This window comes from Geotrypetes seraphini, chromosome 7 (genome assembly GCF_902459505.1).
Source record: "Geotrypetes seraphini chromosome 7, aGeoSer1.1, whole genome shotgun sequence".
NCBI classification, from domain to species: Eukaryota; Metazoa; Chordata; class Amphibia; order Gymnophiona; family Dermophiidae; genus Geotrypetes; species Geotrypetes seraphini.
In genome coordinates this window covers 53,729,110-53,741,652 of record NC_047090.1, presented here as the reverse complement: position 1 = coordinate 53,741,652, position 12,543 = coordinate 53,729,110, and the positions used below count along the sequence as shown (strand labels likewise).

General features: G+C 45.2%; 1 protein-coding gene across 6 annotated transcripts in view; it reads right to left on the bottom strand.

Moving 5' to 3' along the window:
- IPO8 (importin 8) overlaps nucleotides 1-12,543 on the bottom strand; it is a 441,493-nt gene that overhangs the window by 135,267 nt on the left and 293,683 nt on the right. For all 6 annotated transcript variants that reach the window (XM_033950674.1, XM_033950671.1, XM_033950672.1 and 3 more), the window contains one exon: nucleotides 8,617-8,683. In XM_033950674.1, coding sequence (XP_033806565.1) covers nucleotides 8,617-8,683 — 67 coding nt within the window. The remainder of the gene's footprint in view (nucleotides 1-8,616; nucleotides 8,684-12,543) is intronic.

Below are 12,543 nucleotides of genomic sequence, written 5' to 3'. Positions count from 1 at the left end.
TGATGCCGGTTATTGGGGTGGGGGTGGGAATGTATCAAAGCAAGTTTCCATTATTTTCTATGGGGAAACTCACTTTGATAAACAAGCATTTTGGATTACGAGCATGCTCCTGGAACGGATTATGCTCAAAATCCAAGGTACCACTGTAGTTCTCAAATATAAAACGAGAAATTACTTCTGTCTGGAAAGTGACCTGAATGTGGAAATCAGTAAACTGAAACAGAGATCCAGAATGCTTACTTAATCTAAAAAGCCCAGATCTCCCATTAAAACTATAAAAACAACACATGTGCCTATATTTTACTAGGATTTCAGATGGTCCACACTTTCAGTTAAGTGACTGTGTATGAATTCCTTGCTTCTGAATACAGTTTCTTCTTCTGTTATTACTATGTGGTATTTATTTTTAATTTTCATTTGGTATGTGCTTAATAAGATGCTTTGGTTCACTGGGGCCTATTTATTTAAAAAGAAAAATAGAAGTACTTTACAAAAGTAGAGAACTTGTCCATAGTTACCAATCAGATTTCATGTTTCGTTTTCCCAAAGAAAAGATGAAACTAGAGTGGTTACTCTAGTTAACATTTATGGAGAACTTCCTTTTCTCCTGTCCTTATCAATAGACCCTAAGTGTCATTGTTCATTTTCACTCAGCCTCACGAGTACCACAGGAGGAAGATTGATCCTATACCATGGATGTCGACCTATGACCCCGACCTATGACCCCAAGGAACCCGCAAATAAAAAAGATGGAAATCATCGTGGGAGACTCCATCGTACGTCATGTGGACAGCCACACCGCAGGAGGGAGAGAGGATAGAATCGTCACCTGCCTGCCTGGAGCAAGAGTGAAGGATGTGGCCAACAGGATCTCCAGGATCATAGACAGCGCTGGGGGAGAGGACACTGCTGTGCTTATCCACGTGGGAACCAACGATGTGAGCGGACGGAAGTATGACAGGGAAGAGATGAAGGGACAGCTCCGCTCACTCGGAAGAAAATTGAAGATCAGGGAGGTGAAGGTGGCCTTCTCTGAGATCCTCCTTGTACCAAGAGCGGATGCAAAGAGGCAGGGGGAGCTGCAAGCAATCAATGCCTTGATGAGACAATGGTGCAAAGAGGAAGGCTTTGACTTCGTGCGCAACTGGACGGCGTTCTGGGGAAAAAGCAAGTTCTACAGAAAAGACAGACTGCACCTCAACAATGAAGGAGCGAGAGTACTGGCAGGCAACATGAAGAGGGCCATAGAGAAGGCTTTAAACTGAAGGATAGGAGAAAGCCGACCACCAGTCGATGGCCCGAACGGCAGGATGCTCCGTAGAAGGAACTACAGGAAACGACTCAGACACAGGAGGGATCAACCACAGAACGAATGAGGGAGACAACACAGCAGCAGAGAAGGATACCGTGGAAGGAACAGTAGATACTGCTAGGCCTAGAAAGTCCAAGAAGGTAACAGAAGGAGAACTCAAATGTATGTATAGCAATGCTAGAAGTCTAGGGAACAAAATGGGAGAGTTAGAAGCAATAGCGAAAAACGACGAACTTGAAATCATTGGCATAACAGAAACATGGTGGAACGACGAAAACAACTGGGACACAGTACTGCAGGAATATAAGCTGTACAAAAAGGATAGAGTGGGGCAGAAAGGTGGAGGCATTGCCCTATATGTTCGGCAAGGATTGGATTCGGTGAGAGAGGTTATGATGGAAGAGAAGGAGAAGCTGGAATCCCTCTGGATCAGGATTCCCAGACACAACGATGCTGACATAAAGATTGGCCTTTACTACTGACCGCCGGGACAAAGGGAGGAGACTGACTCGGAAATGATAGAAGAAATTAAACAAAAATGTAACACAAGTAATGTCATAATCTTGAGGGATTTCAATTTCCCGGGAATAGATTGGGACCTGGGAACCTCTAGCTGTGGCGCAAGGGCAAAATTCCTGGAAGTGCTAGGGGACTGCTTCCTGGAACAGATGGTAGGAGAGCCGACTAGAGGAAATGCCACCTTGGACTTGATCATAACTGGCTTTATGGGTCCAACAGAGGAAATACAAGTCACAGTCCCGCTGGGGACGAGCAATCACAACATGATCAACTTCAAACTTGATGCCCGAAAAGGGAAAGGTACCAAAACCTCAACCATGACTTTAAACTTTAAAAAGGGAAGATACGACAGCATGAGAGCCATGGTAAAAGGGCGGATCCAGAAAAAATTGGGCAAAGTCACAACAGTGGAACAGGTATGGTCCCTATTGAAAAATACTATCACGGAAGCACAAAGCCTCTACATTCCATGGATGTCCAAAGTCAAGAAAACCAAAGGCAAAAGAGAACCGGCTTGGCTTACAAAAGAGGTGAAGGAAGCCATAAATGAAAAGAAGGACTCGTTTAAGATGTGGAAACGCATGAGAACATCTGAAGCTTGGATCAAACATAGAGATGATCAGAAAAAATGTCACAAGGCGGTGAGGATTGCCAAAAAGGTCTACGAGGAGAAAATAGTGCAAGAGGCCAAAAATTTTAAGCCCTTTTTTAGATACGTAAATGAGAAAAAACCTGCACTGGAGGCGGTGGGACCGCTGGACGACTTGGGAGGAAAGGGTGCATCAAGGATGACAAACAAATTGCGGACAGACTGAATTCCTTCTTTGCGTCTGTCTTTACAAAGGAAGACACCGCAACAATACCGGACGCAGTGAAAGTGTTCAAGGGAGTCGCAGAGGACAGCCTCACCACAGTAGAAGTGGACTTGGACCAGATTTACCACCAGATAGACAAACTTAAGTGATAAATCTCCTGGACCGGACGGAATTCATCCAAGAGTCCTAAAAGAACTGAAATTTGAAATTGGAGAACTATTGCAAAAACTTGCCAACTTATCAATCAAAATAGGACAGATATCTGAGGACTGGAAGATAGCGAACATTACGCCGATATTTAAGAAAGAGGAGTGTCAGGCAACTACAGACCTGTGAGCCTCATGTCTGTCCCTGGAAAGATGGTTGAGGCGCTGATCAAAGATAGCATAGTCCGGCATCTAGACACATGACCTGATGGGAGCCAGTCAACATGACTTCAGGAAAGGGAAATCATGTTTGACGAACCTACTTCAATTTTTTGAGACAGTGAACAGACAAATTGATAGTGGAGAACTGGTGGATATTGTATACTTGGACTTTCAGAAAGCGTTCAACAAGGTAAGACTTTTCAGGAAATTACAAGGCCATGGAATAGAGGGAGATATACTAAGATGGATAGGCAAATGGCTAGAACACAGAAAACAGAGTGGGCATAAATGGGAAGTTCTCAGAATGGGAAAAAGTGACTAGCGGTGTACCCCAGGGCTCATTACTTGGACCCGTCTTATTTAATATTTTCATAAATGACCTAGAAGAAGGAATATCCAGTGAAATCATCAAGTTCGCAGACGACATAAAGCTATGCCGGGCAATCAGGTCGCAGAATGACAGCGAAGAACTCCAGAGCGACTTAAATCAATTGGAGAAGTGGACAGACAAATGGCAGATGAAGTTTAATGGGAAAAATGCAAAGTGATGCATCTGGGCAGAAAAAATAAAGATCACAAGTATAGTATGTCAGGTGTAACTTTGGAAAAGACCAAACAGGAAAGGGACCTGGGTGTACTGATAGATAGGACCCTGAAGCTGTCGGTGCAATGTGCGGCAGCAGCAAAGAAAGCAAATAGAATGCTAGGCATGATAAAGAAAGGTATCACGAGTAGATCAGAGAAAGTTATAGTACCGCTCTACAGAGCCATGGTCAGATCGCACCTGGAATACTGCGTTCAGCATTGGTCCCCATACCTAAAGAAGAATATAAAACTGCTAGAGAGGGTGCAGAGACGAGCAACGAAGCTAGTGAATGGTATGGAGAACCTGAACTACGAGGAATGACTTAGGAGACTGGGATTGTTCTCCCTCGAGAAGAGGAGACTGCGAGGGGATCTGATCGAGACTTTCAAAATACTGAAAGGATTCGACATAATAGAGCAGGGAAAGCAGCTATTTACAATGTCCAATGTGACACGGACAAGAGTACACGGACTGAAGCTGAGGGGGGACAGGTCCAGGACGAATATTAGGAAGTTCTGTTTCACACAGCGAGTGGTGGACGCCTGGAATGCTCTCCCGGAGGAAGTAATTGCAGAATCTACCATGCTAGGATTTAAGGGTAAACTAGATGCACATCTCCTTAGGAGTGGCATAGAGTGACACGGGCAGTGGCGTACCAAGGGAGGGGCGGGGGGGGGGGGCGGAGCGCCCCGGGTGCCAGCCCTAAGGGGGTGCTCCCGGCCTTGCTGTTCAGTCCCCCCCCCACCCCCGAAGGACCGCTCGCCCCACTGACCTTCCTGCACCACCTGTGAAGCAACCCGCAGCAGAACTGCGAAGTCAGCGTCAGCGATCCCTGCGCTGCTTAGGCGCTGCTTCCTGCGCCGCGATCCCGCCCCTCCTCTGACGTCAGAGGAGGGGCGGGACCGTGGTGCAGGAAGCAGCGCAGGGATCGCTGACGCTGACTTCGCGATCCTGCTGCGGCTGCTTCATAGGTGGTGCGGGGAGGCCAGGGGGGCGAGCGGTCCTTCGGGGTGGGTCGGGGCATTAGGCCTTCTGGGTGGGGCGGGCGGGCAGGCAGACAGGCTTTCAAGGGGGAGGGGGTGACAGGCAGGCAGGCAAGCCTTCAAAGGGGGACAGGCCTTCGGGGGGGGTGCAGACCTTCAAGGGGGGGCAGGCAGGCCTTCAGGGGGGGTGCAGGCCTTCGGGGGGGGTGTAGGCCTTTGGGGGGGTGCAGGCCTTCAAGGGGGGGGACAGGCCTTCAGGGGGGGTGCAGGCCTTCGGGGGGGGGGGTGTAGGCCTCTGGGGGGGTGCAGACCTTCAAGGGGGTGCAGGCCTTCAAGAGGGGGTGCAGGCCTTCAAGGGGGGTGCAGGCCTTCAAGGGGGAGACAGGCCTTCAAGGGGGGGAAAGGCAGGCAGGCAGGCCTTCAAAGGGGGACAGGCCTACAAGGGGGGGACAGGCCTTCGGGGGGGTGCAGGCCTTCGGGGGGTGCAGACCTTCAAGGGGGGGACAGGCAGGCAGGCCTTCAAGGGGGGACAGGCCTACAAGGGGATGGGACAGGCCTTCAAGGGGGGGTGCAGGCCTTCAAGGGGGGACAGGCAGACCTTTAAGGGGGGACAGGCCTTTGGGGGGGACCATGATTTAGAAGTACACGGAGGGAAGGGGGTGTTCAAAGAGACGTGCATATGCCAAACTTTGGGGGGGGGGAAGAAATAATGGGTCGGAAAATAGAGGAGAGGGAGAGAGATGATGGACCATGGGATTTAGGGAGGGAAGGAACAGAAAGGGAGAGAAATTGGACAGAAGGGATGGTGTGGAGGAGGGATAGAGATACTGGATAGGAGGGTAATTAGGAAAAGAAAGGGAGAGATGGTGGACTCTGGGGTGGTGGGGAAGGAGGGAGAGATGCCGGATGAAAGGGTATTTAAGAAAAGGTGGATCTGTGGAGGGAGATGAAAAAAAGGAAAGATACCAGACTTCCTGGGAAGGGAAGGGAAATGGAAAGGGAGGACAGAGTTGGCAGATGGATGGTTAGCATGCAGAAAGAAGGAGACCCTGGCAAGCAAGTTATCAGAAGAAAACCAGAGCCTTGGACCAACATGATTTGAAATATAACCAGACAACAAAAGGTAGAAAAATTAATTTTATTTTCTGTTTTGTGATTATAATATGTCAGATTTGAAATATGTATCCTGCCAAAGCTGGTGTTGGACTGCAAACGTGAGCTAGGATTTAACAGAGAGAGGAAAAGTCCTTTTTGTTTCTTTATTTTATTTACACCACAGCGCCAGTGTGGTTAGGAGAAGCCAAAGGGGGTGAAAAAGCTATAAAACCCACCAGGAGTTTTGAAAAAAATCACCCAACTGGGCAGGAAAATCGAATTGAAAAACCAATTCAATAGGCCAGGGGTGTCCAATGTCGGTCCTCGAGGGCCGCAATCCAGTCGGGTTTTCAGGATTTCCCCAATGAATATGCATGAGATCTGTGTGCATGCACTGCTTTCAATGCATATTCATTGGGGAAATCCTGAAAACCCGACTGGATTGTGGCCCTCGAGGACCGACATTGGACACCCCTGCAATAGGCTGAATCGAATCAAAAATTTTTTTCCTGAATCTGGCAGCATTAGTTTGCGCTACTGTCTTAGACTTTAGGACTTGTGATTGGGGAGAGATGGCATCCTCAGTACTTTATAATGCAAGTGAAACGAGGATTTGGTCAGACTTTTGAAGGGTCTGCAGAAAAAAAATATTGTATAGGCCGGGGACATGAGACAGCAGGAAATGGGAACTTTTCTTCCTTCTATTTTTGTGAATGGAAAGGCTGAGGATGTCAGAGAGTTCAGTTAAAATATGTGCTTTATAAGAAAATATAATAATGTGTTTTATAAATTTTATAGCATAGCTGGCCTACCCAGTGAGGTGTTCCTAGTGGTGATGGTGGCAGCGTGTCAATGTGTTGAGAGGAAGAGGTGGTCTGGGAAATTCTGCTGAGCAAACTCCGGGCCCATTTCCACCCCCCAGTTAGTCCACTCCACTCAACTGGTTCACACACTGACTGGGTCTTTGGGTGTTGTTTTGGGATCTCTTCCAGTGGTTTATCTCCTTCTGGTCCAAGGAAGGAAACTTTGTTATCCTTAGCATTGACCTACAGAATATGTTTGTAACAGCGCTGCTTGTGTGGCATTAGGCTATGTAGTGATCGAAAGAAAAAAACAGACCTTTGCACATTTTTGCACTATATGGTGGGTGTATGAGGAGATTCACATTTCCTGCACAGCTAAGTCCATGTGACGTTACCTTGTGCTGTATTTGACATCTAGCAAGGTCTCTGTTTGAAAGGAAAGATCTAAACTTAAAAATGAAGTGGCCAGAAGTTATGGTAAAAGCAGATAGTGTAGCTGGTTTTAAGAAAGATTTGGACAAATTCCTGGAGGAAAAGTTCATAATCTGTTATTAAGACATGGGGGAAGTGTCTGCTTGCCCTGGATTGGTAGCATGGAATGTTGCTACTCTTTGGGTTTTGACCAGGTATTAGTGTCCTGGATTGGCTACCATGAGAATGGGCTACTGGGCATGATGGACCATTGGTCTGACCCAGTTAGGCTATTCTGAGGAGTGTGTGGCGCAGTGGTTGGATCTACAGCCTCAGCACCCTGGGGTTGTGGGTTCAAACCCCGCGCTGCTCCTTGTGACCCTGGGCAAGTCACTTAATCCTCCATAGCCCCAGGTACGTTAGATAGATTGTGAGCCCACCGGGACAGAGAGGGAAGATGCTTGAGTACCTGATTGTAAAAACCGCTTAGATAACCTTGATAGGCGGTATATAAAAATCCTAATAAACTTAATAAACTTAAACTTATGTTATGTTCTCATCTGTAGGGACCTTTGTTTTCACTTCTTATTTTAATGTATTTTTTTTCTGGGAACTTATCAGTGTTTTTTATAATGGGAACAAAAATGGAAGAGAATTAATGTGTGTGGGATGAGGGGGTAACTAATTTCTTCAGCTAAATAATTCAATCCACTTCAAACAGACATAGGAGAACTCATGCACCATTCACACACCCTCCAACCAAAAACGTCAAAAGAAAAAAACTGTTCGACAACCTCCTAGCCATTCGAGCTGCAACACTCGACCCCCAACTCTACAACCAATTGACATCGACCACAGACTGCAAAACCTTCAAAAAGAAATAAAAACCCTTCTATTCAAAAAACACATAAAACCGAACTAACACAATCAGAACTGTCCCAAGCATCACCTGCAACTACTCCATATGTACTTCTGATGTCATGACAATTCAGACATAATTTATGTTATGTTATGTTTGGAATATAAGAAAATTTTCACTGCCTGTTTCTATTCTGATCATTTATTCTGTTTCATGGTCATTACAAAAAATATTTTTTTACATAGGGGGGGGGGGTGTCAAAAAATGATGGGCCCCGGGTGCCACATACCCTAGGTACACCACTGGACACGGGTAAGGGTATATTAGGTGCACATCTCCCTTGGAAAGTATACAGTGACATGGGGACTTAATCTATGCCAGGGCACACCTGGCGGGGCATCCGCGTGTGTGGATCACCGGACTTGGTGGACCCAGGGTCTGATCCGGAGATGGCAACTCTTATGTTCTACTTGTCAAAGGGCCAGTTTATATGAGACTAAAATATAACAGATTATGCCAAGGTGTCTTGGTAGCTGCAGCAACCTATATTTGTTATGCATGTTGCCTAGTTACTGTTTAACAATAAAATGTCAATTTCAAAATATCTGCTGCTTGAAGCTTAGGAGTACTGAAATTTGTTTAACCGAGGGGATATTTGGCTTGAAAAAGCTGGGAAACAAAGCACTAGCTAACTTGCTTTATAGGAGACTCCTAAGAAAAAACAGAGAAGTGGATGAACAGTATTGCAAATGTGCTTTAAAAAAAAAAAAGCCTTTGAAATAACCAGAAACATATTGCTACATTTTCCCTATGCATTACTACTGGTCATTAAACAGAAAAAGTATAGCAACCATCTTAAAAATACCTATGACATGTTTCTGTAGAACAAGGCCAATGATCTGTAAACAGATGACTTCCAGTTGCTGAGTTATCTGAAATAAAAGCCAGCAAGTTTTAAAAAATAAAACAGAGCACATAAAATGACAATATAAAAACAACTTGGTAATGGTCAACTAGTCACAGGTTCCTTGCAGTTGCAAATACTGATTTTAAGCTCTTTTGTCCACTGCTTTCATTGTACACAAAGAATTCAATCAAGTTTCAAGTTTATTAAAAATTTGATATACCACCTTATCAATTTATTTAAAGGTGGTTATACATTTTAAAATAGGGTAAAAACAAATAATACAAATTAACATAACTTTAACAAAAAAACATACTCGACAAAACAATAACATACTAGACTAGACAAACGGGTACGAGTGGGAAAAAAAAGGGTAGAACTACAATGGTTAAAGAAAGTAAGATATAAAGGTATAAACATAAGGAAGGGGTTAAAAACAAATAAGTCCAATACAAGGGGACTCATAAAAAAAATAAAGAGATTTTTAAAATCCTTAAAAGGACATTTATATTTGAAATACATCTTTAAAAAGGAATGGCTTAAGAAAAGATTTAAATGTCTCAAGATTAGTTATCTCTCTTAAAGCATATGTTCAATCCCCCCTCCTTTTTTCATCTATTACCCTGTTTCCAATGTACAATATATACATATGTTTTTCTATATAGTTTACAGTACTAGAAACCAGCACTGCTTTTGTAATATGAGTATTACCATTAATCTGCTTGTATATTAGGTAACTTAAATGCTTACAATCTGCATCAACATAATGAAGGGGCATTTAGGGCTAGTCCAAGAGTAATCAATGCCCTGGGCAAGCCTTCAGCCATGTACCCCACTTCTCTGATTCAGGAATGGCTCAAGACCCTAGCTCCCTCCTCCCTATAAGACCAGCATCTCATCTTCCCTTCCATATTGCCACCCTCCCTATTCTGTGTCCAGCATCTTCCTCCTCTGTGCGCCACTGCTGCTATCACTTCCTTATCTCTTCTGAGCCAAAGCTAAAGCCCTGTCTGAACGAACACAGACTCCTTGTCCAGGAGTGGGGGTAGTGGCAGGGGTGGGCCCATGCTACCATTGAACCCACTTGCCATTTCAGAGTGAGAGCAGATAAGACAGCAGAAGGAAATGCTGCTCTAACATTTCCTCTACTACAGACCCAAGAGTGGTGATCCTTTACTGTGGAAGAAAGGATAGCAGAGCTCCTATGAATTCCAGTTGGCTTTGTCTTAATTTTGACAGGATAATTTATGAAGACGTGCCTCCTAACCCCTTTAGCTGGATGGTAATGCCTCAGTTACTTCCCAACATGTTCTCATGAAGCAAAGTTACTTACCTGTAGCACCTACCATCCAAGAACAGCAAGCCAATATTGTCATATATGGGTGAAATCTATCCACATTCTGGTATGGAAACATTGCCCAGAGTACTGTTCCTTTAAGAGCTTAAGGCAGTGCTCCCACTGCATGTGTGCAGATGCCTTACCATCTGACTCATGAGCACAGGACCAGCAATACAATAATATAGCTTAAAAAAAATACAACTCCAAGGGGAGGTATGTGAGAATATTGGCCTGCTTGTCCTCGGAGATTACCAGCCATAAATAAATAACTTCACTTTCTTTGAGGACAAGCAGACCAAATTATTCTCACATGTGAGAATCCCTAGCTACCAGGCTCACTGAAAACAGCATAACAGGGATTCACAATGGCAAATCCAGACAGAGATATTGATTGAAGTTATACTCTGCATGAGATGGTCAAAAAGGCTGATTTGCCTTGGAAGCAGCAGGGGTCAGAGCCTTCTGAGGATGTTGCTGGCGTTGGTTTTTCTGCAGTGGTCTAGACAAAGGCGCAGACTTTGGGGTATAACGCCTCTAGGACAATGAAGATGATTGGTACACTATAGAGGCTGAAGACTTAGATTTTGGTCTTAGTAAGGAGATAAGTGTTTTCATGCTCAGAGAGCTTTTTGGTTGCATTTTCTATTGAGTCTCCAAAAAGCTCATTCCTCAGGCATGGAATATTGGCTAACCAGTCTTGGAGGTTAGGGTCCATATCTGCCACTCTTAGCCACTCCAGTTTTCTCATGGCTACTGAGATTGCTGAAACTCTGGATGACAGCTCAAAAGCATCATAGGAGGATTGAACCAGATGCTGTCAAAGCTGTGTGAGAGAGTGGTACATATGCTTGAAATCTAGTAGACGATGTGAAGGCAGGTATTTGAAATAGGTTGGCATGTCTTAATCCAGTATTTCAAATTCGAGGTGAAGTAAAAGTTATAATTTAAGACTCTATTGGCAAACGTAGAGTTTTGGTATAACTTCCTCCCAAACTTGTCCATCGATCTACCTTCACGCCCTGGAAGTACTGTAGCGTAAACTTTAGAAGGGGTCAACTTCTTCAGGGTAGACTCCACTACCAGAGACTGATGAGAGAACTGGGGTTTATCGAAACCCGGACAAGGAATAATTTTATACTGAGAGTCCAGTTTCCTAGGGGTTGCTGGCACAGAGTATGGGGTTTCCAAATTCTTATGAAAGGTGTGCTTCAGGATGCCATTCATAGGAAGCTTAAGCAATTCTTTAGGGGGATGTTTGATTCCCAACGCTTTCATATATTCCTTTGAAAATTTAGAGTCTGCCTCCATCTTCATCTCAAGGTCCTTACCCATCTGCCTAATGAAACGGGTAAATGAGACAGGTTCCAATGTTGAAGGTTCCCGATGAGAAGTGGAACGAGGAGAACATTGCTTGGGAACCGTAAGCTTCCATGGAGAAAGGTGAAGTCCCATGTGCAGACTGAAAATGAAGATCTGAATCTTCAGGAATGGAAGAAGAAGGGTACCACCTCTTGGAATGATATTGAGTTGAAGAAGCAGGTGATGCAGATTGCTTATGCTTGTCTGAGCATGCAGGAGAGAGATACTTGGATTTGGTAGCATGTTTCCCAGATTTTGAAGATGGGAGGTGTGGAAACGAATGTCTGGAGCATCTAGATCTGTGCCCAGAAACACGATACCATTTTCACATACGCTGAACAGTACCTAGAAGAGTTATACTTCGGAAAAGGTGACCGATGCTTCTATGACCAACACTTTGGTGAAGATGAAAGCCAATATTTCGGTGCAGGTGAAGACTGATGCTTCGGTGAAGGGGAGGAACGACGCCTCGTTGAAGGTGAGAAGCATTGTTTCAGTGAAGGTGAAGAGCGCCACTTCAATGTAGGGGACCGAAGCTTTGAGGAGCAAAGCTTCGCTGAAGTAGATTGATGCCTCGAAGACTGGTGTCGAGAAGCATGACTCGATGATGATCGGTGTTGTTGAGGCAGTACCGACGAGGCAGTCTTGGTACCTGCATCTGGTATGGAGCGATGCTCAGGCTGGGCTGGTACCGGAGGAGCCAACATGGGAGTGAGCATCTGAAACATGCTCCCAAACTCTAACTTAAGAGAGTATTGAGCTTCTCTTTAAAAGCTTGCACCGATACCTTGGGGGGGGCGGTGGGGGGAGATGCTGGTATCACTGGTGCCACGGCTCGCTCCGGTGAGGAAGACATCAAGGAAGATGCACCTTTAGACATGGAAGCGAGTCACATCAGAGGTCTTTGCTTGGCCAGTACAACTTGACTCTGTACCTTTACGGCCTGAGACCCTGTCTGGAAAGCTGGTGGCTTCTTGGCTGGCTTACCTGACAGAGCAACTGACGGTGACACCAACTTGGACACTGGTACCTCTAGCAATGTCGATGCCTTGGATGTCGAGGATTTGGCTTGTGTCGGAGGTACCGAAGCAGCATCCATGGTATCGAAAAGCACAGTTACTTACCATAACAGGTGTTATCCAGGGACAGCAGGCAGATATTCTCAACATGTGGGTGACATCATCCACGGA